The 25,615-nt window shown below is 44.6% G+C and overlaps 1 protein-coding gene and 1 non-coding gene across 4 annotated transcripts in view; one reads left to right on the top strand and one right to left on the bottom strand.

Annotated features, from left to right (window-relative positions):
- LOC140427204 (protein diaphanous homolog 1-like) overlaps nt 1-25,615 on the top strand; it is a 464,569-nt gene that overhangs the window by 142,416 nt on the left and 296,538 nt on the right. For all 3 annotated transcript variants that reach the window (XM_072512804.1, XM_072512803.1, XM_072512805.1), the window contains 6 exons: nt 5,095-5,175; nt 6,823-6,883; nt 8,674-8,813; nt 13,098-13,206; nt 15,092-15,202; nt 16,638-16,757. In XM_072512804.1, the coding sequence (XP_072368905.1) occupies nt 5,095-5,175; nt 6,823-6,883; nt 8,674-8,813; nt 13,098-13,206; nt 15,092-15,202; nt 16,638-16,757 (622 nt within the window). The remainder of the gene's footprint in view (nt 1-5,094; nt 5,176-6,822; nt 6,884-8,673; nt 8,814-13,097; nt 13,207-15,091; nt 15,203-16,637; nt 16,758-25,615) is intronic.
- trnas-uga (transfer RNA serine (anticodon UGA)) lies at nt 9,747-9,828 on the bottom strand. Its single transcript has one exon. It is a non-coding gene; the product is annotated as a tRNA-Ser (tRNA).

Genomic DNA, 25,615 nt, shown 5'->3' with positions numbered 1-25,615 from the left:
GCAGCTCCCTTTCCCCTCCCCCTCCCCTTCTCCATTCTCCAACTATGTCCCGTCTTTCCCCCCTCACCGGCGCCCACATTTCCCCAATGTCTACCCCTTCCCAATTTACTTCTCAATTAACTTCAACCATAACATTAACAATAACATTTCCTGCAGCATCAGTCCCTCAGTTCCGATCCAATTTCTCTTCTTTGATGAAGGTCCATGCTTCCTCCGCCGTCTCGAAATAATGGTGTCTCTCCTGATACGTGACCCATAGTCTTGCCGGCTGCAGCATCCCGAACTTCACCTTCCTTTTATGCAACACCTCTTTGGCTCGGTTGAAGCTCGCCCTCCTTCTCGCCACCTCCGCACTCCAATCCTGGTATACCGTACCACTGCATTCTCCCATCTGCTACTCCGCACCTTTTTAGCCCATCTCAGGACCTCTTCTCTATCCTTGAGGCGGTAAAATCGCACGATTATCGCCCTGGGTGGTTCTCCCGCTTTTGGTCTTCTCGCCGGAATCTGATTTGCCCACTCCACCTCCTAGGGGCCTCAGCACCCATCAGTGAGCTCAGCATCGTACTTGCGTACGCTCCACAGTCCACTCCTTCCACACCCTCAGGGAGACCCAGTATCCGAAGGTTCTTCCTTCGCGCTCCATTTTCTAGGGCTTCGATCCTTTCAGTACACTTTTTATGAAGTGCCTCGTGCGTCTGTGTCTTAACCGCCAGGCCCAGGATCTCGTCCTCCATATCTGTCACCTTCTGCTCCACCACGCGGAGCTCTGTCTCCTGGGTCTTTAATGTCTCCTTGAGCCCCTCAATTGCCTGTAGCAACGGGGTCAGCACCTCCCTCTTCAGCAGCTCCACGCGCCGTCTCACAATTTCATCCTGTTCAGGCCCCCATGTCGCCTGCGCTTTCTCCGCCGCCATCTTGTACTTCTCTCTTTCTGACCCTTTGGTCGACGATTCCTCGCGCTGCAGCCGCCGCCGCCGGTTTTTTCCTCCTTCGTTTGGGGGGGACTCCCTTCTCACACACCCCACACCTGGTTGCGTCGTCGAAAAATTCCCCGTTGGGGCTCTTAAAAGAGCCCGAAGGTCCGTCGGAGCTGGAGCCGCCGAAGCGTGCGGCTAGCTAGGCATCACCGCAACTGGAAGTCCCTTCAGTGGCCTTGATGAGGTCTTTTCACAGTTGTTCCATCTGCTGCTAGAATTCACCTTTGATACAGGCCCTCAGGTCAGCTTGCAGCTTTAAGCTTGCCCTTCCCCCGCCTGCATGCTGGAAGAGGCCCTGTTTATCCTGCAGTTGCAGCCAAATCTTTTACTGTTTCTGCCGTGTCTAGCAACCCAGAGACATACCCTTCCTGGGGGACACTGTCGGGGGAATATTGCAGCCTTCTTCCCACACCGGGAAATGTCAAACAAATGCCGTGGGGGCCCTGTAAAAGAGCCCAAAAGTCCATTCCAAGCAGGAGCTGCCGAATATGCAACCTAGCTCTGCATAGCCGCACCTGGAAGTCCGTGATCGCACATTATTAAGACACCCTGGGCGGGTGCGCGGTCAAATTCCAGCCCCACAGACCCCAAATGATAATAAATAATCTTTATTAGTGTCACAAATAGGCTTACCTTAACACTGCAATGAAGTTACTATGAAAATCCCCTCGTCGCCACACTCCGGCGCCTGTTCGGGTACAGAGAGGGAGAATTCAGAATGTCCAATTCACCTAACAAGCACATGTTTCTGGACTTGTGGGGCGAAACCCAAGCACACGGAGGAAACCCATGCAGACACGGGGAGAACGTGCAGACTCCTCACAGACAGTGACTCAAGCCGGAAAGTGATCCCGGGTCCCTTGCGCTGTGAAGTCAGTGCTGACCACAGTGCTACCGTGCCGCCCTAAGTCCCAACACAAGTGAATTAACCAAGATTTTGTGTAATTTCCTGAGATCTTTTTCTGCTGATAGCTTAATTTTCTCCAAGGAAGTCGATTAAACGGCTGCCACTTCCGGACAAACCCTAACGTTGATCCTCAGGGCATACTTAATCTTCTCAAGCTGAGAAACCTGGCCATGTCGCTAACCCATACCCCCGATTTTGGGTGCTCAAGTCCCTCCATGCCAGTAAGATCCGTCTCTGGGCTACCAAGGAGGCAAAGGCCACAATGTCAGCCTCTCTCGCCCCCTGGACTCCCGGGTCTTCTGACACTCAAACTCGCCACCTCTGGACTCGGTGCCACCCTTGTTTTTAATACTGTGGACATGACATCGGCAAACCCTTGCCAGAATCCCCTAAGCTTCGGATGTACCCAGAACATGTGGCCATGATTTGCGGGCCCTCCCGCACAACGCCTCCACCCTTTCAAAGAACCTGCTCATACGGGTTACAGTTAGATGCGCCCTGTGGGCCACCTTGAATTGTATCAGGCTGAGCCTGCCACACGTCGAGGACGTGTTGACTCTACTCGGGGCGAAAAAGAATGAAAAACTTTATTTATAACGAGGAAAAAGATAAATATATAATGTAAGACTAGAACAATGGTCTGCTCATATAACTATTCCCCATCCCATCCTCCACCCAGACACAAACAAGACAAACATACAGTAGGATTATAGAAAGGATTGAAAATACCAGGGATTAAAAGGCGTGAGATGGTTCGTTGCTGTTGAGGTAGCGATCTTTGTAGCCAGCAATCTAATGGTGGTCTTCAACCAGAACCTGCAGGCTGCAGATTGCTCTCTGGTAAATCACTTTTAACAATGTGGGTCTTCATACTGAGAATTCCCCCTCCCCAGTTTCAGCTCCCTCGCCTTCAATCCGAGATTTAAACCGTTGCAGGTCTGATAGGGAGAAGATAACTAAACCAGCTCCTGGCTGTTCTTGAGGTCCGAACAGATCTAAGATAAAAATGGAGGCTCTTCTGACCAGCCTTTCTTCCAGAAGATTCTGGATGGCTCCACCAACAAAATTGCAATGTTGCAGGGACAGGGATCGAAAGGAGAATCACAAAACGGATAAGGATTTAGCCAGTTCCTTACAAAATGGCTGTTGCTCTTGTCTTTTTGAGGGGCAGAAGTTAAATTTTGGGAGGTTCTTTCTTCTGCATTCCATGAACAATGCTGATTCCAGTCTCTAGATCATCCATTGAAAACGCTAGTCTCCTGAATGTTTCCAGGCAAACTTTTGTGCTTTTGAATACGGCAAAATAATATGGACAGTTTCAAAAAAGAAATGAAAAGTGAGCATAAAATATTTTATTTAATTCATGCTAATCTCCTTCTCAGTAAAGTTTATAAAATATATTTTGTTTGTAAAGTCTATGATTCAGGGTGTGCTTTATAAAGTGTTCACCATGACATAACTATTGGTTTAGATTTGCAGTGAGCACATACTTCTGCACAGTATGCAGACTTTGACCATGTGTTTGTTCATGTTCTTTACACCGCAACCTTTGCAACCCAAAGATTTGTTTTACCAATTAGATACTTATGTAATATAGTTCTTGTTATAATGTTGGTGAATGTGGCGATCAGTTTGCGCAGCCAAGTCACACAGGCACCAATGAGATAAATGAGAAGATAATGTATTTTGGGTGAGGGTTAGTCATTGACTATGATATTGGGAGAACTCCCCTGCTCTTCTTTGAAAATGTTCTGTGAACTTTTTCACTCGTCGAAGAGGGCAAATGGGTTTATTGAAGATTCACCAGACTGATTCCTGGAGTGGCGGAATGTCCTATGAGGAGAGAGTGAGAGACTGGGCCTGTGTCAGTCTAGGTTGTGTTCAAGTATCTTCAATGGGCATTGCACCCATCTTCTGACTCTGATGAAAATGCTGTGCACGAAACCAAGACTGACTTCTTTAAGACAGTTTTTGGCTTCTTTCACAGCACAGAGTGACATTGAGATATGAAACATGCTGTTGATTAATCTGACTACTCTGGGACTTTAATGCTTACTTTTTGGTTTCCCAGGCGCCTCCAGTGCTTAATTTTGGTGAACCAGTTGATTTTTTTTTCAGAACAAGCAAAGTGAAGAAAGATGATCTGTTAGCTGGTATAGTAGTGGCATGGACCCAAAATAATGATGTTAAGATATTCAAAATTGAATATGATTTTGACATATAACAGGTCAAAGAAAAGCCTTTTGTACTTTTCACAACCTTGACAATTAAGTACTTTTGAAGTATGGATAATATTGTAATATAGAAAACATGTAAGGCGCAACAAGAGCAACTTGTATTTATCTGGCCACTTTACTGTAGTAAAACTGCCCATGGTACTTCACGGGTGTAATTGGGCATTAATATGTCAAGCTAAAGAAGACATTTGGACAGCCTAGTGAGAACTTGGTACAGAGATAGATTTTGAGGGACACTTAATAGGAGGAGAGGGAGATTTTAGGGTGGCACAAAATGAATAGGGGGATTCACAGATTACATTTTACTCTGTGCAGGTTTGGTCCCCATGTTGATCCTAAGGTCCAATGCATCCTTCAGCACAGACTAATACAAAGTAATACCTTTACCAAAAGACACATCCTCTGGAGTTTTCAGCTTGTTTGTACTAACACCATTTTTTTGAAAAACTAAATGCTGTGCAAAAAGCGATTGCCTTTTAACAATTTCTGGTGCTCAGTCAGGTTAAGCTTTTGTTCCCCAACACAAAACTACAACTTGCAAAATCTACTTAAGTTCCTAAGTTGAAACAGTAAGGAATGATTGAAGCTGGTTTCTATGTCGCTCAGGTCATAATAAGGCAAAAACAGTAAACCTAAAAATGCACTGATACACGTTTGGTTGTTATTGAACATAGTGATACCCATTGGTGTCGGGGAAACACCAAGGTGTTAATGCCTTTGGTCAACATTAGCCCTTCACTGACATTGAATAACATTAATCTATTACCCGAACCAGCTGCTGCTGAGCAAGTCTTGCTATTGGGTACCTTCAGCTTATTTTCAGAGATCATCAGAACTATGAATAAATATTTCTCTGAGTAACATTGGAAAGTCCACTGAGCCATAACCCAAGAATTGTCCAAAGCAAAGCCTCATGTTGTTCCAATGGCTGCAAACCATAAAATAAATAATTGTTTTTTTCTTTAAACAGCTGGGTGCAGAACTTCGGTGCTGAGGGGCTAGCAACGCTATTGAATATATTGAAAGGATTGCAGGATGAGCAGGATCAAAGGTAAAGTTATCACACTATTTAGTGACCTCCTTTTCACTTGACTTGATCGCCTTGAATCAAGTATCTTCATTAAAAACAGTAATAATAATCTTTACTAGTGTCATAGGTAGTCTTGCATTAACAGTACAATAAAGTTACTGTGACCATCCCCTAGTAGCCACACTCCGGCGCCTGTTCGGGGACATAAAGGGAGAGTTCAGAATGTCCAATTCATCTAACAAGCACGTCTTTCAGGACTTGTGGGAGGAAACCGGAGTGCCTGGAGGAAACCCACGCAGACGTGGGGAGAACGTACAGACTGCGCACCGACAGTGACCCAAGTGGGAATCTAACCTGGGATCCTGGTGCTGGGAAACAACAGTGCGAACTACTGTGCTTAAGTGGTCTGCTCTTCAATCTCAGAACAGCCTTATTTTAAACCCTGCCTCTTTTCAAACTGTTTGCCTTCTTTAGAAAGTTGTAAATATCCGAACAAAAATTGAAAATACCAAGGGTTGACTTGGCAAAAGCACTCATCCTCTGGCACTGAGGGATGGTCCCAAGTGCAATCCCTGGTCTGTGTTCAGTGTGTTGATCTCTTCTTCAGATCTAGTTTGCAACAGAAACCCTTGGGTTAGGAAAAGATTAAAGGAAACTACCAGGCCTCTTGATAGTAGATACCCAGTATCCCATGGTGGAGGGCGAAGGTAGTGCTAACCTGCCCAAAAGCAGGTCCTCTGTTCATTTCTCCATGACTTACTGCCCTGCACTTCCTCCATCAGTTTCTCTCAAAAACTTCTCATTTTTCAACATTAGCGAGCAATATGATAGGGAAAGGAACGCACAAGGTGGTTTCCCATTGCATTCCTTGAGTGCTTAAAGGAAACGCAGATCCTTTTCTCAAACCTTGTCCATCTATTTGCAGCTGTTGATCCTCGAGACACTAGCTCTTCCGCCACCATCGGCAAAACGTCACTAATTCTGCAGTTCACTGTGGCTCATAACCATGGGCCCTTAGCTGGGCCTGGGTCCATACGTGCAGAATGAAAAGCGATGCACCGTTGCATACAAGGCTAAGTGCTGGAAAAAGGGGTAGAAGAGATAGGTACTTGATGCCTGGCGCAGGCACAATGGACCCAAAGGCCTCTTTTTATGCTGTAAAGACGCTATGAAAATGCTGCAAATGCTCAAGAGACCTGGCAGCATCTGTGAAGAGAGAAACAGATGCAACGTTTGAGGTTGATAGCTTTTTAAAACTGGGTAGAGGTTGGAGATGTACCAGTTTTTAAACACGTGCAGATGCAAAGAAAGGGAGGTGAGGAAGGGACTTCAGGAAGGTTGTGATCAGGCAGAAGGCAGGAATAACTGAATGACAAAAGGGAAGTTGGTGCGATGCAATTGGGGGTTGTTAGTGGAACAAGTGAAAGATGGGTCATGTGAAGCTATGGAACGTGTGTAGATGTCAGTAAGGTCAATGCTGAGCTCCTGAGGAATGGTCCTAAAGCCTGAAAAGTCAGCAGGTGCTTGTTTTTCCACAGCTGCTATCTTTGCAGCTTTATCTGTGCTGGCTGACCTGTTGCAGTTAGTTGGCCACAGGATTGAAAGCACAATTACTTGCAGCGCCAACTTCTGTTTACGTGTGCTAATATTGCGTTATTCTCTTTACAGTATGGGCTACAAAATCCAACATGAAATTATTAGGTGCCTGAAAGCTTTTATGAACAACACGGTGAGTGTTTCATTGACGACAGATAGGTTGGTGTTGGAGCCAATTAATGGAACTTCAATTTCTTAACACTTGGAATTTTATCGATATCCTTATTAACCTTGTTTAAATACCTGTAAGCGCCAAATAATATCAATCATAGACCAACTCCGGAATGCAGAAGAGGGACCGTTTATGATTTGCAAAAGCATTAAATACTCGGATGTTCCTTTTTCTGCGGCTCTCGGAATGTTCAGCTTCTGACTGCAGTGTTACTGAAGGTAGCACACAAGGGGGAGAAAATCCACCAAATGGGATGAAATAAAGACTGGGTGGAGGGCTTTCTGCCCTCCTTTGCCCATTTCTCTCCTATTTTTCCCACTGACAAAGATCACTTTTGGCAGCTTGCCACCACCTTCTCGAGGGCAGCCAGCCGTGGCCACATCCCATGAAAGAATACATTTTTAAAAATAAATAATCTCATGGGTACTTCATTTTTGGATACTTCTTCCTCTGGTCACTGGACATAAAATACACAAATTAGGAGCAGGAATAGGCCACTCGGCCCCTCGGGTCTGCTCCGCCATTCAATGAGATCATGGTTGATCTGATTGTGACCTTAACCCCACACCCTGCCTATCCCTGATAGCCTTCCTCCCCCCACCCCCATTGTTAACCAAAAATCTATCTTGCTCTGTCCTAAAAGTAGTCAAACACTCTGCTTCGACCCAGAGATTCACTGCCCCTATGAGAAATAAATTATCTTCATCTGTCTTAAATGAGCAACCCTTTATTTTTAAACAGTGACTCCCTAGTTCTAGTTCTCCGACAAGAGGAAACATCCTCTCCACATCTACCCTGTCAATACCCCTCAGGATCTTTAAGGTGTTGATCAAGTCACCTCTTACTCTTCTAAACTCTGGATACAAACCTAACCTCTCCAACCTTTCCTCATAAGACAACCCGCCCATTCCTGGTATTCGTCAAGTAAACCTTCTCTAATAATCTTTATTGTCACAAGTAGGCTTACATTAGCACTGCAATGAAGTTACTGTGAAAAGCCCCTAGTCACCACATTCCGTCGCCTGTTCGGGTACACCGAGGGAGAATTCAGAATTTCCAAATTACCTAACAGCATGTCTTTTGGGATTTTGAAGTACTTCTTGCGTATTTACCTCTTTCCTTAAATAAGGAGACCAATTAGAACATAGAACAATACAGCGCAGTACAGGCCCTTCGGCCCACGATGTTGCACCGAAACAAAAGCCATCTAACCTACACTATGCTGTTATTCTGTATATTCTGTATACAATACTCTAAATGCGGTCTCACCAATGTCCCGTACAACTGGAGCATAACCTCACTACTTTTGTAATCAATTCCCCTCGTAATTAACAACAACATTCTTTCCTAATACTGTAAATGTTATGCGAAGCCATTCTAAGATCTGCAGAATATTACAGTGTGCATCTGGCAAGATTTGTACAAATTTTGGAGATGGCTATAAACCACTAATTCTGCAGAATAATCTGGCTTTGAGTTCTCCAGCTAGTCCATGCTTCAGAGCTCTGTTGGGATTAACGGCTCTCCTTCTGAGGCAAGGTATTGAAGATGTGTAAATAAAACACAATGAAAATAAATAATTTGGGCACGAAAGAGGGCCGCTTAAATTCTTAAATGAGCAAACATAGCTTCATCTTTCTGGTATACACCCTTTATTAGAACATATTTTAACGCCGGCAGCTTTTTCTTAACTTATTCACGAGTCCTACTTGTGGAAGGTGATGTTCTTTCTTTCACGTTTCACTTTGCAGTATGGAATAAAAAGGATGCTGGATTCAGAAGATGGCATTCTGCTGTTGGTGAAAGCTGTTGATCCCAATGCTCCAGCCATGATGATTGATGCTGCCAAGCTCCTATCTGCTATCTGCATCATACAAGGCCCCGAGAATATGTAAGCACATATTCTTTAAAAGTAACAATTGTTGCACAAGCATTCATTAACAGATTTATTGATACCATTGCATGTGTTTTGGTACCAAGGCAGTGTAAATCTTTCAAAACTGCCACCAATCTTTTGAATATTATTACGTGTATACCTCAGAATTCATATGTTTTATCATGTCGTTTTGTGAATCTGTGTTTATGCAGTCAGATGTGAATGTTAAAAGGAAGCTGAAGATGGAAAGGTTAGCTATGCATTTTTAAAAATTTGTTCATAGGCTGGGCCAGTGTTTATTGCCCATCCCTAATTGCCCAGATCGGAGTGGCTTGCTAGGCCATTTCAGCGTCAACCACGTTGCTGATGTTCTCGAGCCACATTTCGGGGAGGCAGTGGCATTGTCACCGGACTAGTAAACCAGAGACCCAGGGTAATGCCCTGGGAACCGGTGTTCGAATCCCACCAGGGCAGATGGTGGGATTTGAATTCAATACAAAGTCTGGACTTAAAAACGTCTAATGGTGGCCATGCAACCATTGTCGATTGTCGTAAAAACCCATCTGGTTCACTAATGTCATTTAGGGAAGGATCTCTGACATCCTGTGACACCAGACCCACAGAAATGTGATTGACCTTTACATGTCCTCCGGGAATAAGTGCTGGCCCAATCAGCGATGCCCACATTGCATGAACGAATAGAAAAAAATCTACAGTAAGGGTGGCAGATTTCCTTTCCTAAAGGACATCATTACTGAACCAGGTGGGTTTTTACGACAATGGTTTTATGGTCGGCATTAGACTTCTAATTCCAGATCTTTTATTGAATTAAAATTTCAACATCTGCCATGGGTTTTGAACCTAGGTTCCCAGAGCGTTACCCTGAGTCGCCAGATTACCCGTGCAGCGATAATACCACTATGCCATTGCCTCCCCTTTGAAATTAATTGCTGTGAGCAGGGTTCGAGCCTGCACGAGGAAACCCCATTGGAATTCAAATCCAACACCTTAACCACCCGGCCATCACAGCTGCGCTTTGTGAAGTGATTATTGGAAATGTAGACTCGCTCGTGGCTGCTCAACACTGATTTCTGTTAACACACTCCCCTTCTAGACCATAGAAGATAGAAAATACAGCACAGAACAGGCCCTTCGGCCCACGATGTTGTGCCGAACCTTTGTCCTAGATTAATCATAGATTATCATTGAATCTACAGTGCAGAAGGAGGCCATTCGGCCCTTTGAGTCTGCACCGGCTCTTGGAAAGAGCACCCTACCCAAACTCAACACCTCCACCTAACACCAAGGGCAATTTTGGACATTAAGGGCAATTTATCATTGGCCAATTCACCTAACCTGCACATCTTTGGACTGTGGGAGGAAACCGGAGCACCCGGAGGAAACCCACGCAGACACTGGGAGGACGTGCAGACTTAGCACAGACAGTGACCCAAGCCGGAATCGAACCTGGGACCCTGGAGCTGTGAAGCAATTGTGCTATCCACAATGCTACCGTGCTGCCCTTAAGAACAAATAAATCTACACTATATCATTTTACCGTAATCCATGTACCTATCCAATAGCTGCTTGAAGGTCCCTAATGTTTCCGACTCAACTACTTCCACAGGCAGTGCATTCCATGCCCCCACTACTCTCTGGGTGAAGAACCTACCTCTGCTATCCCTCCTATATCTTCCACCTTTCACCTTAAATTTATGTCCCCTTGTAATGGTTTGTTCCACCCGGGGAAAAAGTCTCTGACTGTCTACTCTATCTATTCCCCTGATCATCTTATAAACCTCTATCAAGTCGCCCCTCATCCTTCGCCATTCTAATGAGAAAAGGCCTAGCACCCTCAACCTTTCCTCGTAAGACCTACTTTCCATTCCAGGCAACATCCTGGTAAATCTTCTTTGCACCTTTTCCAAAGCTTCCACATCCTTCCTAAAATGAGGCGACCAGAACTGTGCACAGTACTCCAAGTGTGGCCTTACCAAAGGTTTGTACAGCTGCATCATCACCTCACGGCTCTTAAATTCAATCCCTCTGTTAATGAACGCGAGCACACCATAGGCCTTCTTCACAGCTCTATCCACTTGAGTGGCAACTTTCAAAGATGTATGAACATAGACACCAAGATCTCTCTGCTCCTCCACTTTGCCAAGAACTCTACCGTTAACCCTGTATTCCGCATTCATATTTGTCCTTCCAAAATGGACAACCTCACACTTTTCAGGGTTAAACTCCGTCTGCCACTTCTCAGCCCAGCTCTGCATCCTATCTATGTCTCTTTGCAGCCGACAGCAGCCCTCCTTACTATCCACAACTCCACCAATCTTCGTATCGTCTGCAAATTTACTGACCCACCCTTCAACTCCCTCATCCAAGTCATTAATGAAAATCACAAACCGCAGAGGACCCAGAACTGATCCCTGCGGTACACCACTGGTAACTGGGATCCAGGCTGAATATTTGCCATCCACCACCACTCTGACTTCTATCGGTTAGCCAGTTCGTTATCCAACTGGCCAAATTTGCCACTATCCCGTGCCTCCTTACTTTCTGCATAAGCCTACCATGGGGAACCTTATCAAATGCCTTACTAAAATCCATGTACACTACATCCACTGCTTTACCTTCATCCACATGCTTGGTCACCTCCTCCAAGAATTCAATAAGACTTGTAAGGCAAGACCTACCCCTCACAAATCCGTGCTGACTATCCCTAATCAAGCAGTGTCTTTCCAGATGCTCAGAAATCCTATCCTTCAGTACCCTTTCCATTACTTTGCCTACGACCGAAGTAAGACTAACTGGCCTGTAATTCCCAGGGTTATCCCTAGTCCCTTTTTTGAACAGGGGCACGACATTCGCCACTCTCCAATCCCCTGGTACCACCCCTGTTGACAGTGAGGACGAAAAGATCATTGCCACGGCTCTGCAATTTCATCTCTCGCTTCCCATAGAATCCTTGGATATATCCCGTCAGGCCCGGGGGACTTGTCTATCCTCAAGTTTTTCAAAATGCCCAACACATCTTCCTTCCTAACAAGTATTTCCTCGAGCTTACCAATCTGTTTCACACTGTCCTCTCCAACAATATCGCCCCTCTCATTTGTAAATACAGAAGAAAAGTACTCGTTCAAGACCTCTCCTATCTCTTCAGACTCAATACACAATCTCCCGCTACTGTCCTTGATCGGACCTACCCTCGCTCTAGTCATTCTCATATTTCTCACATATGTGTAAAAGGCCTTGGGGTTTTCCTTGATCCTACCCGCCAAAGGTTGTTCATGCCCTCTCTTAGCTCTCCTAATCCCTTTCTTCTGTTCCCTCCTGGCTATCTTGTATCCCTCCAATGCCCTGTCTGAACCTTGTTTCCTCAGCCTTACATAAGTCTCCTTTTTCCTCTCAACAAGACATTCAACCTCCCTTGTCAACCATGGTTCCCTCACTCGACCATCTCTTCCCTGCCTGACAGGGACATGCATATCAAGGACACGTAGCACCCGTTCCTTGAACAAGTTCCACATTTCACTTGTGTCCTTCCCTGCCAGCCTATGTTCCCAACTTATGCACTTCAATTCTTGTCTGACAACATCGTATTTACTCTTCCCCCAATTGTAAACCTTGCCCTGTTGCACGTACCTATCCCTCTCCATTACTAAAGTGAAAGTCACAGAATTGTGGTCACTATCTCCAAAATGCTCCCCCACTAACAAATCTATCACTTGCCCTGGCTCATTACCCAGTACTAAATCCAATATTGCCCCTCCTCTGGTCGGACAATCTACATACTGTGTTAGAAAAGCTTCCTGGACACACTGCACGAACACCACCCCATCCAAACTATTTGATCTGAAGAGTTTCCACTCAATATTTGGGAAGTTAAAGTCGCCCATGACTACTACCCTATGACTTCTGCACCTTTCCAAAATCTGTTTCCCAATCTGTTCCTCCACATCTCTGCTACTATTGGGGGGCCTATAGAAAACTCCTAACAAGGTGACTGCTCCTTTCCTATTTCTGACTTCAACCCATACTACCTCAATAGGGTGATACTCCTCGAACTGCCTTTCTGCAGCTGTTATACTATCTCTAATTAATAATGCCACCCCCCCACCTCTTTTACCACCCTCCCTAATCTTATTGAAACATCTATAACCAGGGACCTCCAACAACCATTTCTGCCCCTCTTCTATCCAAGTTTCCGTGATGGCCACCACATCGTAGTCCCAAGTACCGATCCATGCCTTAAGTTCACCCACCTTATTCCTGATGCTTCTTTCGACCTTCTAGACATGAAAAAGTACTGGAAGCAGTGACAGAGCGAGCGGAGCAGAAAGATTGTGCAAGGTTCAAACCACTGTTGGATGGATTAAAGAAGGAACAGAGCATACCACTGAAGGCAAGTCACACTTGTGAGAAAACAAATCGGATAAAAACTCAGTCCACTTTTAAAAACCGTAGTTTTACCCTGATTTATGTTGAAGTTATCAATTTCCTTTTGATGGAAAGTACATACCCCTTTCACTGGTCCTGTTATACTTCAAATATACCCTTTTATTCATTTAGAATACACTGGGTATTTACACATGGATGGTGGTAATAATGGAGATGTGTGAAGTAATGATAAATGATTGAACATCCAGGATCCCGTAATGATATTGCTCAGCCAATACAAATGGCACTTTAACTTGTTACGCTGTGATGTGTATCTGACAAGTTATGTTTAATATTGGTGTTGATGTAACATGACGAAGAGAGAATTGTGGGACTTTGTAGTGACATGGTCGGCAAACTCATTGAGATCATCAACCTGCAGAGTGAAAAATATTCAAACTCACTTTTCGACCTCTAATACTTGAAGGTTTTTATTGCTGTATTCTTTTGTAAATAAAGTAATAAATATCAAGTTATGTACCTGTTAGTTGTGGGGTAGAAATATGGCACCATGCCGCAGTAAGTTTGCTGCTGTATCTTAGTTGAACCTTTTCTGTGGAATATTTCTTACTGGTGAAGTCTCTCCTAACTGCAGTGCATGAGGGAATCGGCAAAGAGGGAGAGTTAATGCAACAATTTAATCTGGATTTTTTTCCCATGGCAACATGTGCTGTACCGAGCTCAGAGCCTCCGTATGGGATATGGCTTTGGATTGTGTTTTTTAAACCTAGTCATTCTGTTGCCTTTTTGGCTGATGGGCTGCATCTTTAAGGAGGGAGCATTTGTAATTACCTCTTGTGTCTGCATAAAGGGACTTGATGGGCCTCTCCAACCCCCCACCAACCCGATTGAATCTATACCCCGAGCAAGCTCCTCAGCTGCATAAAATTGCCCCAAATAATTGATTGCAGCACTTTCAAAAAAAACGTCCACCACCATCACTCCGAGCAGCTGGTAACGGCCACTAAATGCCAGTCCTGCCAGTGATGCCCAGATCCTCTTTAGAATTTCACTTTGATTTGCGCACCATCATTCTCAACAATTACCTTGCAGTTTTACGATTAATATATATTTTGTTGACGTGTCCAATTTTCTTTCCCTCCACTCCTGATTTATTTTATTTTTTCTTGGAGTTTGATTCCATGATGTACTGGCAAATCACCGCTGACTGTGAGCTCTGGCAGTGAGGACCTTGGGGTAGATCACATTTCAACACAGTTGACATCTGGCTTCAACCAAAAACAGAAAATGCCGGGGAATCTCAGCAGGTCTGACAGCATCTGTGAAGAGAGAACCGAGCTAACGTTTCGAGTCTGAAAGGCTGGCTTACCAGCCTTCTGTGCCTATTTTCCAACAGGGTTTGATAAAGAGGGAAAATAGTTATATAATATGAGGAGAGGTTGCATAGACTACTTCAATAGAGCAGATAAAGATATGATTTAATTGGTGTGTTCAAAATGAGTGGAGAAGTTGATAGACCGAGAGAAACTATTTCCTCTGAAGGGAGAGTTCAATAAAAAGGGGCATGGTGTTAAAATGAGTTCAGGAGCAATGTCGGGAAGCACTTTCTTCACACAAAGGGGAGTGGGAATCTGAAACTCTCTCATCCTGAAGTTCAGGTGGAGGAACCCAGGCCGATGTTTTTTCTTCTTTTTCTGCTCAGTTGTAGCACCCTGACTCCTGCCCCGACTGTGATCAGCAGCCTTGCGATAAGTCGAACCCGAGACCCTGTTAGTTCTTTGAATTATCTCTGCTATGTATGTTGTGAAAATAATTGGGTTTTCAGTTATGAGGCGCCGTCGGCACAACTGTCTTTCAACTGCTCTGCAACTCTTTTCTCTTTTGGTCAGGTGGCATGCATGCAGTTCGTTAATGCCCTCATCATTCCTGCAGACGAACTCGACTTCAAGATTCACTTGCGGAGCGAGTTCATGCGTTTAGGTCTCCAACAGATCTTACCGGTAAGCGCTTTGTTATACTCCCTATAGCTGCCGATGAAAGAAGAAACCAAAGATAACCTTTACTTAGTATAGATTTATTCACAGAGTGAAACATTGAGGTTTGGACATCCTGATTCCATTCGACTCTTGTCCACCTGTAGAACCTCAGTCGATACAATAACGCTCATCTCCCCGGGGACGTCAGTTTCTATGTGATTTCAAATGAACTTTGTTCGTGCAAATGATCAACAATTTTGATTGGGTAGATGACTTGTAAGTAAATTACACAGAAGGAATTATTAGGTTGCTTAAGATTCATGACTGATGAGAAAACTTTTAAGGGGGCTGTTAATGGAGGAGATGGAAATGGAGATGTTGGGGATCCCAAAGGGAATTCCGGAGTATGCGTCTGAATTAGCTGGATGTGTTTTTGTTGGTGTTGAGGCAAAGGGAGGAAACATGTTCACGAGGTCAGAGTCTGAAGATCTAAAGTGTTTGGGAATTGTTGGAAGGATGGTGTGAAGGGAGGTGATGGATTTGAACAATGCAGTATTTAACTGGGAGAAATTGGGGCCGATCCAATGTTGGATAACGGATGAGTAATCTAACAGCGCAGAGGCAACGGAGAGGTCAAGAGAGGTGCTGAAGTGTGCGCACATGGTGATCGGCATATACTTGACGTTTACCTCATGCCATCTCTTTCCTCAAGGCATCTAAACAATTCTCATAAAAAACTTACCTCCTTATAGAGAACATGATCCAAATTCCCGTAACAGCCTTCCCGAACAGGTGCCGGAATGTGGCGACTAGGGGCTTTTCACAGTAACTTCATTGAAGCCTACTTGTGACAATAAGCAAGTTTCGTTTCAAATGTTCACGAGGTTGATCCTGGGTTTTGAGGGATATTCTTTAAGGAGAGGTTGAGTAGGTTGGGCCTGTACTCACTGGAGTTTAGAAGAATGAGAGGCGACCTTATTGAGACATGGGGTTCTCGGGTGGCCTGACCGGGTAGATGCTGAGAGGTTCTTTCCCCTTATGGGAAAGTCTAGCACCAGAGACATCATCTCAGAGTTAGGGGTCGCCCATTTAAGACACCGATGAAGAGGAATTTCTTCTCTGAGCGTAGTGTGTCTATGGAACTCTTTACCGCAGAGAGCTGTATAGGCTGGGTTGTTAAGTATGTTCAAGGCTGAGATAGACAGATTCTTAGTCAATAAATGAATCCAGGATTATGGGGATAAGGTGGGAAAGTGGAGTTGAGGAATATTGTTTCTGAACGGTGGAGTGGTCTCAATGGGCTGAATGGTCTACTTCTCTTGCATTTTATGGGCATTTGGATTTCTATAATTCTCTACACATCTTGGCACTCTAAGGCGCAAAGTGTTTAAAGGTCAGAAGCGTTAATGCATCCACAGCACCAGGAAGTATTTGTATTGCCTCATTTACTGTTTTCTAGGAATTGAGGAAAATTGGAGCTGAAGAACTAAATGTGCAGCTGTCTGTTTTTGATGATCATGCAGAGGAAGATTCGGACGATTTGAAAAGCCGTCTCGAAGATATTCGAATAGAAATGGAATATCCTTTCAGTCGCACGTGGTAGTGCTCGGTAGCTGTGTGTCTGTCTGTGGCCAGTATATTTCCGGCCCCATTGTGATGGGTCCTGCTGCCAGAGATTCGGCGTCCCAGTCAGAAGTATTAGCATCCCTACAATGCAGAAGGAGGCCATTCGGCCCAGCGGGTCTGCACCGACCCTCCGAGACAGAACCATACTTAGGCCCAATCCCGCACCCTGTCCCTCTAATCCCACCTAACCTTTGGACACCGAGGGGCAATTCAGCACGGCCAATCAAAGTAACCCGTACATCATTGAACTGTGGGAGGAAACCGGAGCACCCAGAGGAAACCCACGCAGGCATGGGGAGAAAGGGCAAACTCCACATACACACAGTCACCTGACGTTGGAAGTGAACCTGGGTCCCTGGCGTTGCGAGGCACAAGTGCTGACCATTATGGTGCCGAGCCGTTCAGTGACTTGCAGGACCAGATGATCCCGGCAGCGGGCAGGCCACAAAATCCAATCCTGTGTCTTTTTGTCATGGAGGTAGATTTAGTTTCGTAAGAAAAACCTTGGCACACACAAGGTGTTGAAACCTTCCCACTTTGAGTAGAGATGAACAGTTAAATTTGTTCAAATTCTGTGCTGGGCAGCAGTCTGGTTTCAATTGGTTCTTGTGGAGTCTGTTGAACTCCGAATACCCTTTTCACAATATCCTAGTATACTGAACTAAAACCATGGATATCACAGGGACACAGTATATGCTCGTTGGAGTTTCACTTAGCCCAAAGGAGAATGCTGGTGGTTGTTGGAAGCCAATCATTTCAGTCCCAGGCCATTATTGTAGGAGTTGCTCAAGGTAGTGTCCAAGTTAACCATCTTCACCTTTCCTCCATAAGGTCAGAAGTGTGGACATTTGCTGATGATCGCATTGTATTTCACGACAGATACCAAAGAAGTTAATGCCCATAGGTAGCAAGACCTCGGCAACATTCAGTCTTGGGCTGTTAAGTGGCAAGTAACATTCATGCCACACAAGTGACTATCTCCAACAAAAGCGAATCTAACCATCTCCCTTCGATGTTCAATGGTATGACCATAGTTTAATCTCCCACCATCAACATCCTGAGTGCTGTAGTTCATCATATATTAATTGGACCAACCATATCAATGCTGTGATTACACAAACAGGTCAGAGGCTGGTAAATCTGTAGAGAGTAATTCATCTCCTGGCTCCCCAAAGCCTGACAACCATGTACAAGACGCAAGTCAGGAGTGATGGAACCCTTTCCACTCACCTGGATGAGTGCAGTTAGAAACTTGATACCACCCAGGACAAAGCAACCGGCTTGATTGGCGCCTCGTCCACCACATTAAGCACTTACTCCTTCCACCACTGATGCACGGTGGCAGCAGAATGTCCCCACTGCGCTGCAGCAGCTCGCCCTCCTTCAACAAGTCCTTCTTGACCTCTACTATCTCGAAGGACAAGAGCAGGAGATACAACATGGGAGCACCTTCCCCTCCAAGCCACACACCACCCTGACTAGGAAATGCACCTTCACTATGATTGGATCAGCATTCTGAAACTCTCACTGTCTCAAAGCTTTCCTACCTTATTGGGGTGCTCTAATCATAGTTCTTTTAAACGTCCTGATTTGCCTGATGCTAATGCAGTGTTTTTACCCCTGCACTTCGCCTCCAGTTTCCTCTCTTGTTCTGATCACCATGGTTTGCGCAATGCAGGTGGTTAGACCAATGTACTTTTTCTTTTGTGCCACTGCTTATCTAGTGACCATTCATGCCTACCTTGGAGCTGGCTTGAGATTTATTTTATTGCTTTAAAGGTGCTGTATAAAAGCAAGGTGTTGTTGCATTAATGCCTAAGAGAAATAAAGTGCTGCAGGAGGTGCTGGGAAGTAGTACAAAAGTGTCCGCGCTCGGATGCCATCCGATTTGAATGAGACCAGAGCAATCTAGTGGAACGTGCTGCTAAAATCCAATTAGCTGATAGTAATCAGCCTGGTGTGTGGCACATACATCTCCCAAGGTAGCTTTATTTATTGGCCTGTTTTGCTTCTCATGGGATTCACCTTCCTAAAAGCTTGTTGTTATTTAAATTGAGAGTTAATGAACTGATCAAAGATAAACCACTGGACTGCTGTGGCATAGTTTTGTGTGAATTTCAGCTCGTGTGTGGGTGTGTTACAGTGGGCCTCCTGGAATAAAACTGTTTACAGATTCCAGTATGCAAAGTATGTGAAAGTTACTGTGTTCTGTCAAAAAGAACTGAAAACTTCCTGTCGTCACTCCTGGGATAGAAATTGCCTGTCGTGCCCTCTGAGGGGCCTGTTCTAACCTTAGTTTCTTATGAAATTGGCCTTCTTGGCAACACTGTTTTTGTCAGTGAGCTGTCCAAAACGCTACACCAGCTGAAGTTGCTTCAGCAGATAAACAACATTTAACAGGCCTCCTTTATCTTCGGTGTACTCGATTGTTTTTTTCCCCTGGTATCTACCTTAAACATGTATGATGACTTTCTGAAACCAGTTTTAATTGCCGATCTTAAAAGCTCCAAGTTCACTTTATTTTCAACATTAAAAGGTGGGAGAAGATTGAGAGGGGTACTGCGAGTGGGGGTGGAGAATGATGGGTGCTGATGGTGAAGGTAAATTAAGGCCCAAATAACCAGGGTAAATTCAGAGGAAATCTATGTTTCATTTCAACACTGTGAAAGCATCAAGACCATTAACCTCGAAGATAAACGCAAATTACTGCGGAAACTGGAATCTGAAACAAAAACAGAAAATACTGGACAATCTCCGCATTAGAGATAGTATTAGATTTAAAGAAGAGGCATACAAATTAGCAAGGAAAAGCAACAGACCTGAGAATTGGGAACGGTTTAAAATTCAGCCAACGGGGACCAAAGGATTGATTAAGAAGGGAAAATACAATATGAAAGTAAATTAGCTGAGAACATGGAAACTTAGTTTTTATCGGTATGTAAAGAGAAAAAGATTGATTTAAAAATTAATTACAGTCAGAAACGGGGTAATTTAGAACAGGGAACAACGAAATCGCTGAGCAACTAAATTCATACTTTGCTTCTGTCTTCACAAAGGAAGACATGACTAATGTACCAGAAGTTCTGAGAAACACAAGTTTCGGTGAGGAGCTGAAGGAAATTAGTATTAGTAAAGAAATGGTTTGGGAGAAATTAATGATATTGAAGTTGGATAAATCTCCAGGGCCTGATAATCTTCAGCCCAGACTACTTAAGGAAGTGGCCCTAGAAATAGTAGATCCATCGGTGGTTGTTTTCCAAAATTCTTTGGACTCTGGAATGGTTCCTACAGATTGGAGGGTAGATATTCACAAAGGAAGATAGAGAGAAAACGAGGAACTGTAGACTAGTGAGCCTAACACCTGTTGTTGGGAAGCTGCTAGAGTCCATTATTAAGGATTTCATAGCCCTGCATTTGGAAAGCAGTGGTATAATCAGACAAAGTTAGCATGGAATTACGAATGGGAAATCGCGCTCGAGAAACCTCCAAAATTCTTCAAAGATATAATTGATAGAGTTGACCAGGGAGAACCAGTGGATGTGGTTTATTTAGTCTTTTAGAAGTTCTTGCTATGGAGGGAGTACTTGCTACGGAAGGTTTATCAGGCTGATTCCTGGGATGGTGGGACTGTCATATAAGGCCAGACTAAGTCGATTATGAGTATATTCCTTGGGGTTTCGAAGAATTAGAGAGGATCTCCTAGAAGCAAAGAATAAAATTCTAACAGGATTAGTCAGGGTAGATTCAGAAAGAATGTTCCCGATGGTGGGGAGTCCAGAACTAGTGGTCATAATTTGAGGATAAGGGGGAAACCTTCCAGGACTGAGGTGAGGAGAAATTTCTTCACCCAGAGAGTGGTGAGTCTGTGGAATTCGCTACCACAGAAAGTAGTTGGGGCCAAAATGTTGTCATTTCAAGAAGGAATTAGACACTGCTCTTGGGGCTAAAGGGATCAAGGGATATGGGGGGGAAGGCGGGGTCAGGGTATTGAATTTGGTGATCAGCCATGATAATGAATGGTGGAACAGGGTCGAAGGGCTGAATGGCCTCCTCCTGCTTCTATTTTCTATGTATGTTTCTATGTCGGTGTGACAGTATCTGAATAGAGAGACCGGAGCTAATGTTTTGAGTTTGGATGACTCTTTGTTCTTAAGTTCCAAGACACAGTTAAGTTGAATGAATTATTTACACAGTTAACAGAGATCACATTTGAGAGTTGGACATTGGAGGTGCCAGTGTTAATTAAATCTTTAACCCTCGCACTCGAGTTCTGAAATGATACCCTTATTCTTTTATTCAGTATGAGACTTGACCCATGCCAATTTCCACTTTGGGGACTCTAGGACTAGGGAACATAGTCTGGTTATTCGTTATGTGAGCTACCAGGAAACAAATATTCATATAGTACCTTTACCATAATAAAATATCCCAAGTCACTTCACAGCATGAAGGACTGTGAGAAAGAAAGCTCAGGGAAGACCTTCTCTCTGTTCAAGGCTCGAAGGCTTCTAAGAGGTAACAATTTGCTGAGCTTTGATGATCGGGCAGCATGGTAGCATTGTGGATAGCACAATTGCTTCACAGCTCCAGGGTCCCAGGTTCGATTCCGGCTTGGGTCACTGTCTGTGCGGAGTCTGCACGTCCTCCCCGTGTGTGCGTGGGTTTCCACCGGGTGCTCCGGTTTCCTCCCCCAGTCCAAAGATGTGCAGGTTAGGTGGATTGGCCGTGATAAATTGCCCTTAGTGTCCAAAATTGCCTTTAGTGTTGGGTGGGGTTGCTGGGTTGTGGGGATCGGGTGGAGGTGTTGACCTTGGGTAGGGTGCTCTTTCCAGGAGCCGTTGCAGACTCGATGGGCCGAATGGCCTCCTTCTGCACTGTAAATTCAATGATAATCTATGACCACAAACAGCAAACTCTGCCATCCAGTAGAACCGAGAAACGATAAAGACGTAACATAAAATGGATGGGCCTGAACACGAGTATTGTCAGCAAATTCAAATACAGTCTAAATTTTCTTTATCGCAAAAGAAACAATTTGAACTGCAGACGTTTGGAACATAGAAGGAAGAAAGTTTTGCTCCCTGTTTGTGCCCCTCATTGCCAGAACAGTCTAGAACTAATATGTTAGGGAGATAACGTGTGGTATTTTGCTTATAACGTTGAGATTGACTGCGTGGACTGCAATTTTCTTTACAGCTCCAGGATAACATTTTATGGGTAACTTAGAAATTCAGTTTTTTATTTTTCTTATGCCTGTGTCTGCGTGCTTCATGCTGAGTTGGTGCTTTTGAAGGAATTCTAACCCAACCACTTCTTACGCACATTATTCATTCCTCTGGTGCATTAGTGGTGATTTTAGGTTTGCCTGGTTACTTCATATTTCTCTTTCTGCTACACCCTCAAGAATTCCTCTTCGAGTTGGAATGTGCCCCGATGTCTCCAGACTCGAAAGAAAATTGATTTCGGTTTTAGTTCAGCTTTGAAGTCGATGCACAACAAAACTCGTATAAATTATATGCCGTTCAAACAAAACACCCGGTGTGTGCACGGGACCTGAATGTAGCACAGTGCAGATTTATCAATGATTTAAACTTTGATCCGTTTTCCCATTAACGAAAAGCAGCCCGGCTTTTCAGTTATCTTGAGAGTGGCCTGTGTTGGAGCTGCTTGCTATAGTGAAGCTGAGCCACAGGAGGGCAGCAAAACCACAGCAAAAGGAAACGCCCTGAAACTTTTGCAACGATGCTGGAAACATCTGGTTTGAATCTTCCAGAAGCCATGTTCTGGTGAAAGCAGATCTGCAAATCCTAAACGCAGTGGCGCCTGCTCAAAATGGATACATAGCTCATTCGTGGAATTTCCTGGTCTTGGCTACGAGGAGCAATAACAGCATAAATCCTGTCCTGAAACTTTCTGTTTCAACAATCTGTCATTCATTCCAGGCTAATCATCATAACCTAGAGTCTCTAAAATAGCTTTGAGGTAGTAATTAATGGGCTGAAAGCTGGCACAACATAGACAGCCACTAGTTAATTTTACGTTAATTACAGACGCAGAATCAAGTCTGTTTTAATTGTGGGACAGTCATTTTTGTGCCACCAGTATTTTATTTTTCTGTGCCCCACCTCCTGTCAGCTTTTTAGTTGTTTTTGGAGCAGGGTCCCACAGTCCTTGCATTCTCTCTTTTTTTGTATTCCACAGGGAACGGGTGGGTGTTGGTCAGCATTCGTTACTCATTTCTAATGACCACAGCTAAGTGGCTCCCTGAGCCGTTGCAAGATAGTCGAGCACAGTGCCTGTGCCTTGGATTGGATTTGTTTATTGTCACGTGTACCGAGGTACTGTGAAAAGTATTTTTCTGCGAGCAGCTCAACAGATCATTAAGTACATGAGAAGAAAAGGGAATAAAAGAAAATACATAATAGGGCAACACAGCATATACAATGTAACTATATAAGCACTGGCATCGGATGAAGCATACAGGGTGTAGTGTTAATGAAGTCAGTCCATAAGAGGGTCATTTAGGAGTCTGGTAACAGTGGTGAATCAGCTGTTTTTGAGTCTGTTCGTGCGTGTTCTCAGACTTCTGTATCTCCTGCCCGATGGAAGAAGTTGGAAGAGTGAGTAAGCCGGGTGGGAGGGGTCTTTGATTATACTGCCCGCTTTCCCCAGGCAGCGGGAGGTGTAGATGGAGTCAATGGATGGGAGGCAGGTTTGTGTGATGGACTGGGTGGTGTTCACGACTCTCTGAAGTTTCTTGCGGTCCTGTGCCGAGCAGTTGCCATACCAGGCTGTGATGCAGCCCGATAGGATGCTTTCTATGGTGCATCTGTAAAAGTTGGTAAGAGTCGATGTGGACATGCCGAATTTACTTAGTTTCCTGAGGAAGGATAGGTGCTGTTGTGCTTTCTTGGCCAAAATCATTGCTTGGGCGTGAGTCTAGTTGGTCGGACGTCGGCAGGGAGCGTGTTAATGAGTTGTTGTTGCTTCTGTGCTCAACTGCAGCACGGTTAGGAGAGCAGCTGCCATTTGTTAACATTCCTGGGATCAAATTTAAAGCATAGTCGCGAACTTGAAACCAATCACTGACTTTTTTTTCAAAAGATTCTGCGTTGAAACAATGTGGATAAAAATGATGGAGGTTGACGTTTGTTTTGCAGAAGGTTTTCAAGCTATCACGATGTGATTTGCAGTTTCTGGCAAATCCTTTAGTGACAAATTCCACAGCTGTGAGAGAATTGAGAATGGAAACCACCTGCATTGACTCACTTAGGCTGTTTTGTAGTATTTCTGTTTTAAGCCTTTATATCATCAAGGTTTGGGGCTACGAAGCACACCATAAAACGTGCCAGGCATCAAGTCCTGATCAAACTGCACAGAGCTGTGGTCAGATTGTGTTTTGAAAACGGAGCTCTGGAGACCGTGAGTATTAACAACAAATGACAGGAAAACAACTCCTTTGTGCAATAGTCATAATTGCACCTTTTATTTTTTTATTTTTAAAAAATATATTTTATTCAAGATTTTTTGGCCAAACATAACAGTACGTAGTGTTTCTTTTAAACAACAATAAAGCAATATAAATAACAGTGGCCAGTTTTAAACAAATAAATAAATAATATATGAACAGAAACAAAAACCAAACTAAATGGCAACTGCCTGGTCAAAAATAAATACTCTCCAAAGATACAATCCAACAATCCAATATACATTACCTAAAACAAGTGCCTATACATATACAATAACATCCCTGAGAGTCCGCCCGATTCCTCCCCCCCCCCCCCCCCCCCCTCCCCCCTGGGTTGCTGCTGTTGTCGTCTTCTTTTCCATTCCCTCTATCTTTCTGTGAGGTAGTCGACGAACGGTTGCCACCGCCTGGTGAACCCTTGAGCCGAACCCCTTAATACGAACTTAATCCGTTCTAACTTTATAAACCCTTCCATGTCGTTTATCCAGGTCTCCACACCCGGGGGTTTGGCTTCCTTCCACATTAACAATATCCTGCGCCGGGCTACTAGGGACGCAAAGGCCAAAACATCAGCCTCTCTCGCCTCCTGTACTCCTGGCTCTTCTGCAACCCCAAATATAGCCAACCCCCAGCTTGGTTCGACCTGGACCCCCACCACCTTCAAAAGCACCTTTGCCACCCCCACCCAAAATCCCTGTAGTGCCGGGCATGACCAGAACATGTGGGTGTGATTCGCAGGGCCTCTCGAGCATCTTGCACACCTATCCTCTACCCCAAAAAATTTACTGAGCCGTGCTCCAGTCATATGCGCCCTGTGTAACACCTTAAATTGTATCAGGCTTAGCCTGGCACACGAGGATGAGTTTACCCTACGTAGGGCATCAGCCCACAGCCCCTCCTCAATCTCCTCCCCCAGTTCTTCTTCCCATTTCCCTTTCAACTCATCTACCATGTTCTCCCCCTCGTCCCTCATTTCCCTATATATGTCCGACACCTTACCATCCCCCACCCATGTCTCTGAGATCACTCTATCCTGCACCTCCTGCGTCGGGAGCTGTGGGAATTCCCTCACCTGTTGCCTCGCAAAAGCCCTCAGTTGCATATACCAAAATGCATTCCCTTGGGGCCACCCATATTTTTCCGTCAGCGCTCCCAGACTCGCAAACGTCCCATCTACGAACAGATCTCTCAATTGTGCTACCTCTGCTCTTTGCCATGCTCCAAATCCCCCATCCATTCTCCCCGGAACAAACCTATGGTTATTTCTTATCGGGGACCGCACCGAGGCTCCCGTCTTTCCCCTATGCCGTCTCCACTGCCCCCAAATTTTCAATGTAGCCACC

This window comes from Scyliorhinus torazame, chromosome 7 (assembly GCF_047496885.1).
Source record: "Scyliorhinus torazame isolate Kashiwa2021f chromosome 7, sScyTor2.1, whole genome shotgun sequence".
Taxonomy (NCBI): domain Eukaryota; kingdom Metazoa; phylum Chordata; class Chondrichthyes; order Carcharhiniformes; family Scyliorhinidae; genus Scyliorhinus; species Scyliorhinus torazame.
Note: the sequence above shows the minus strand (reverse complement) of the source record. Positions and strands in the feature narration are given on the sequence as shown.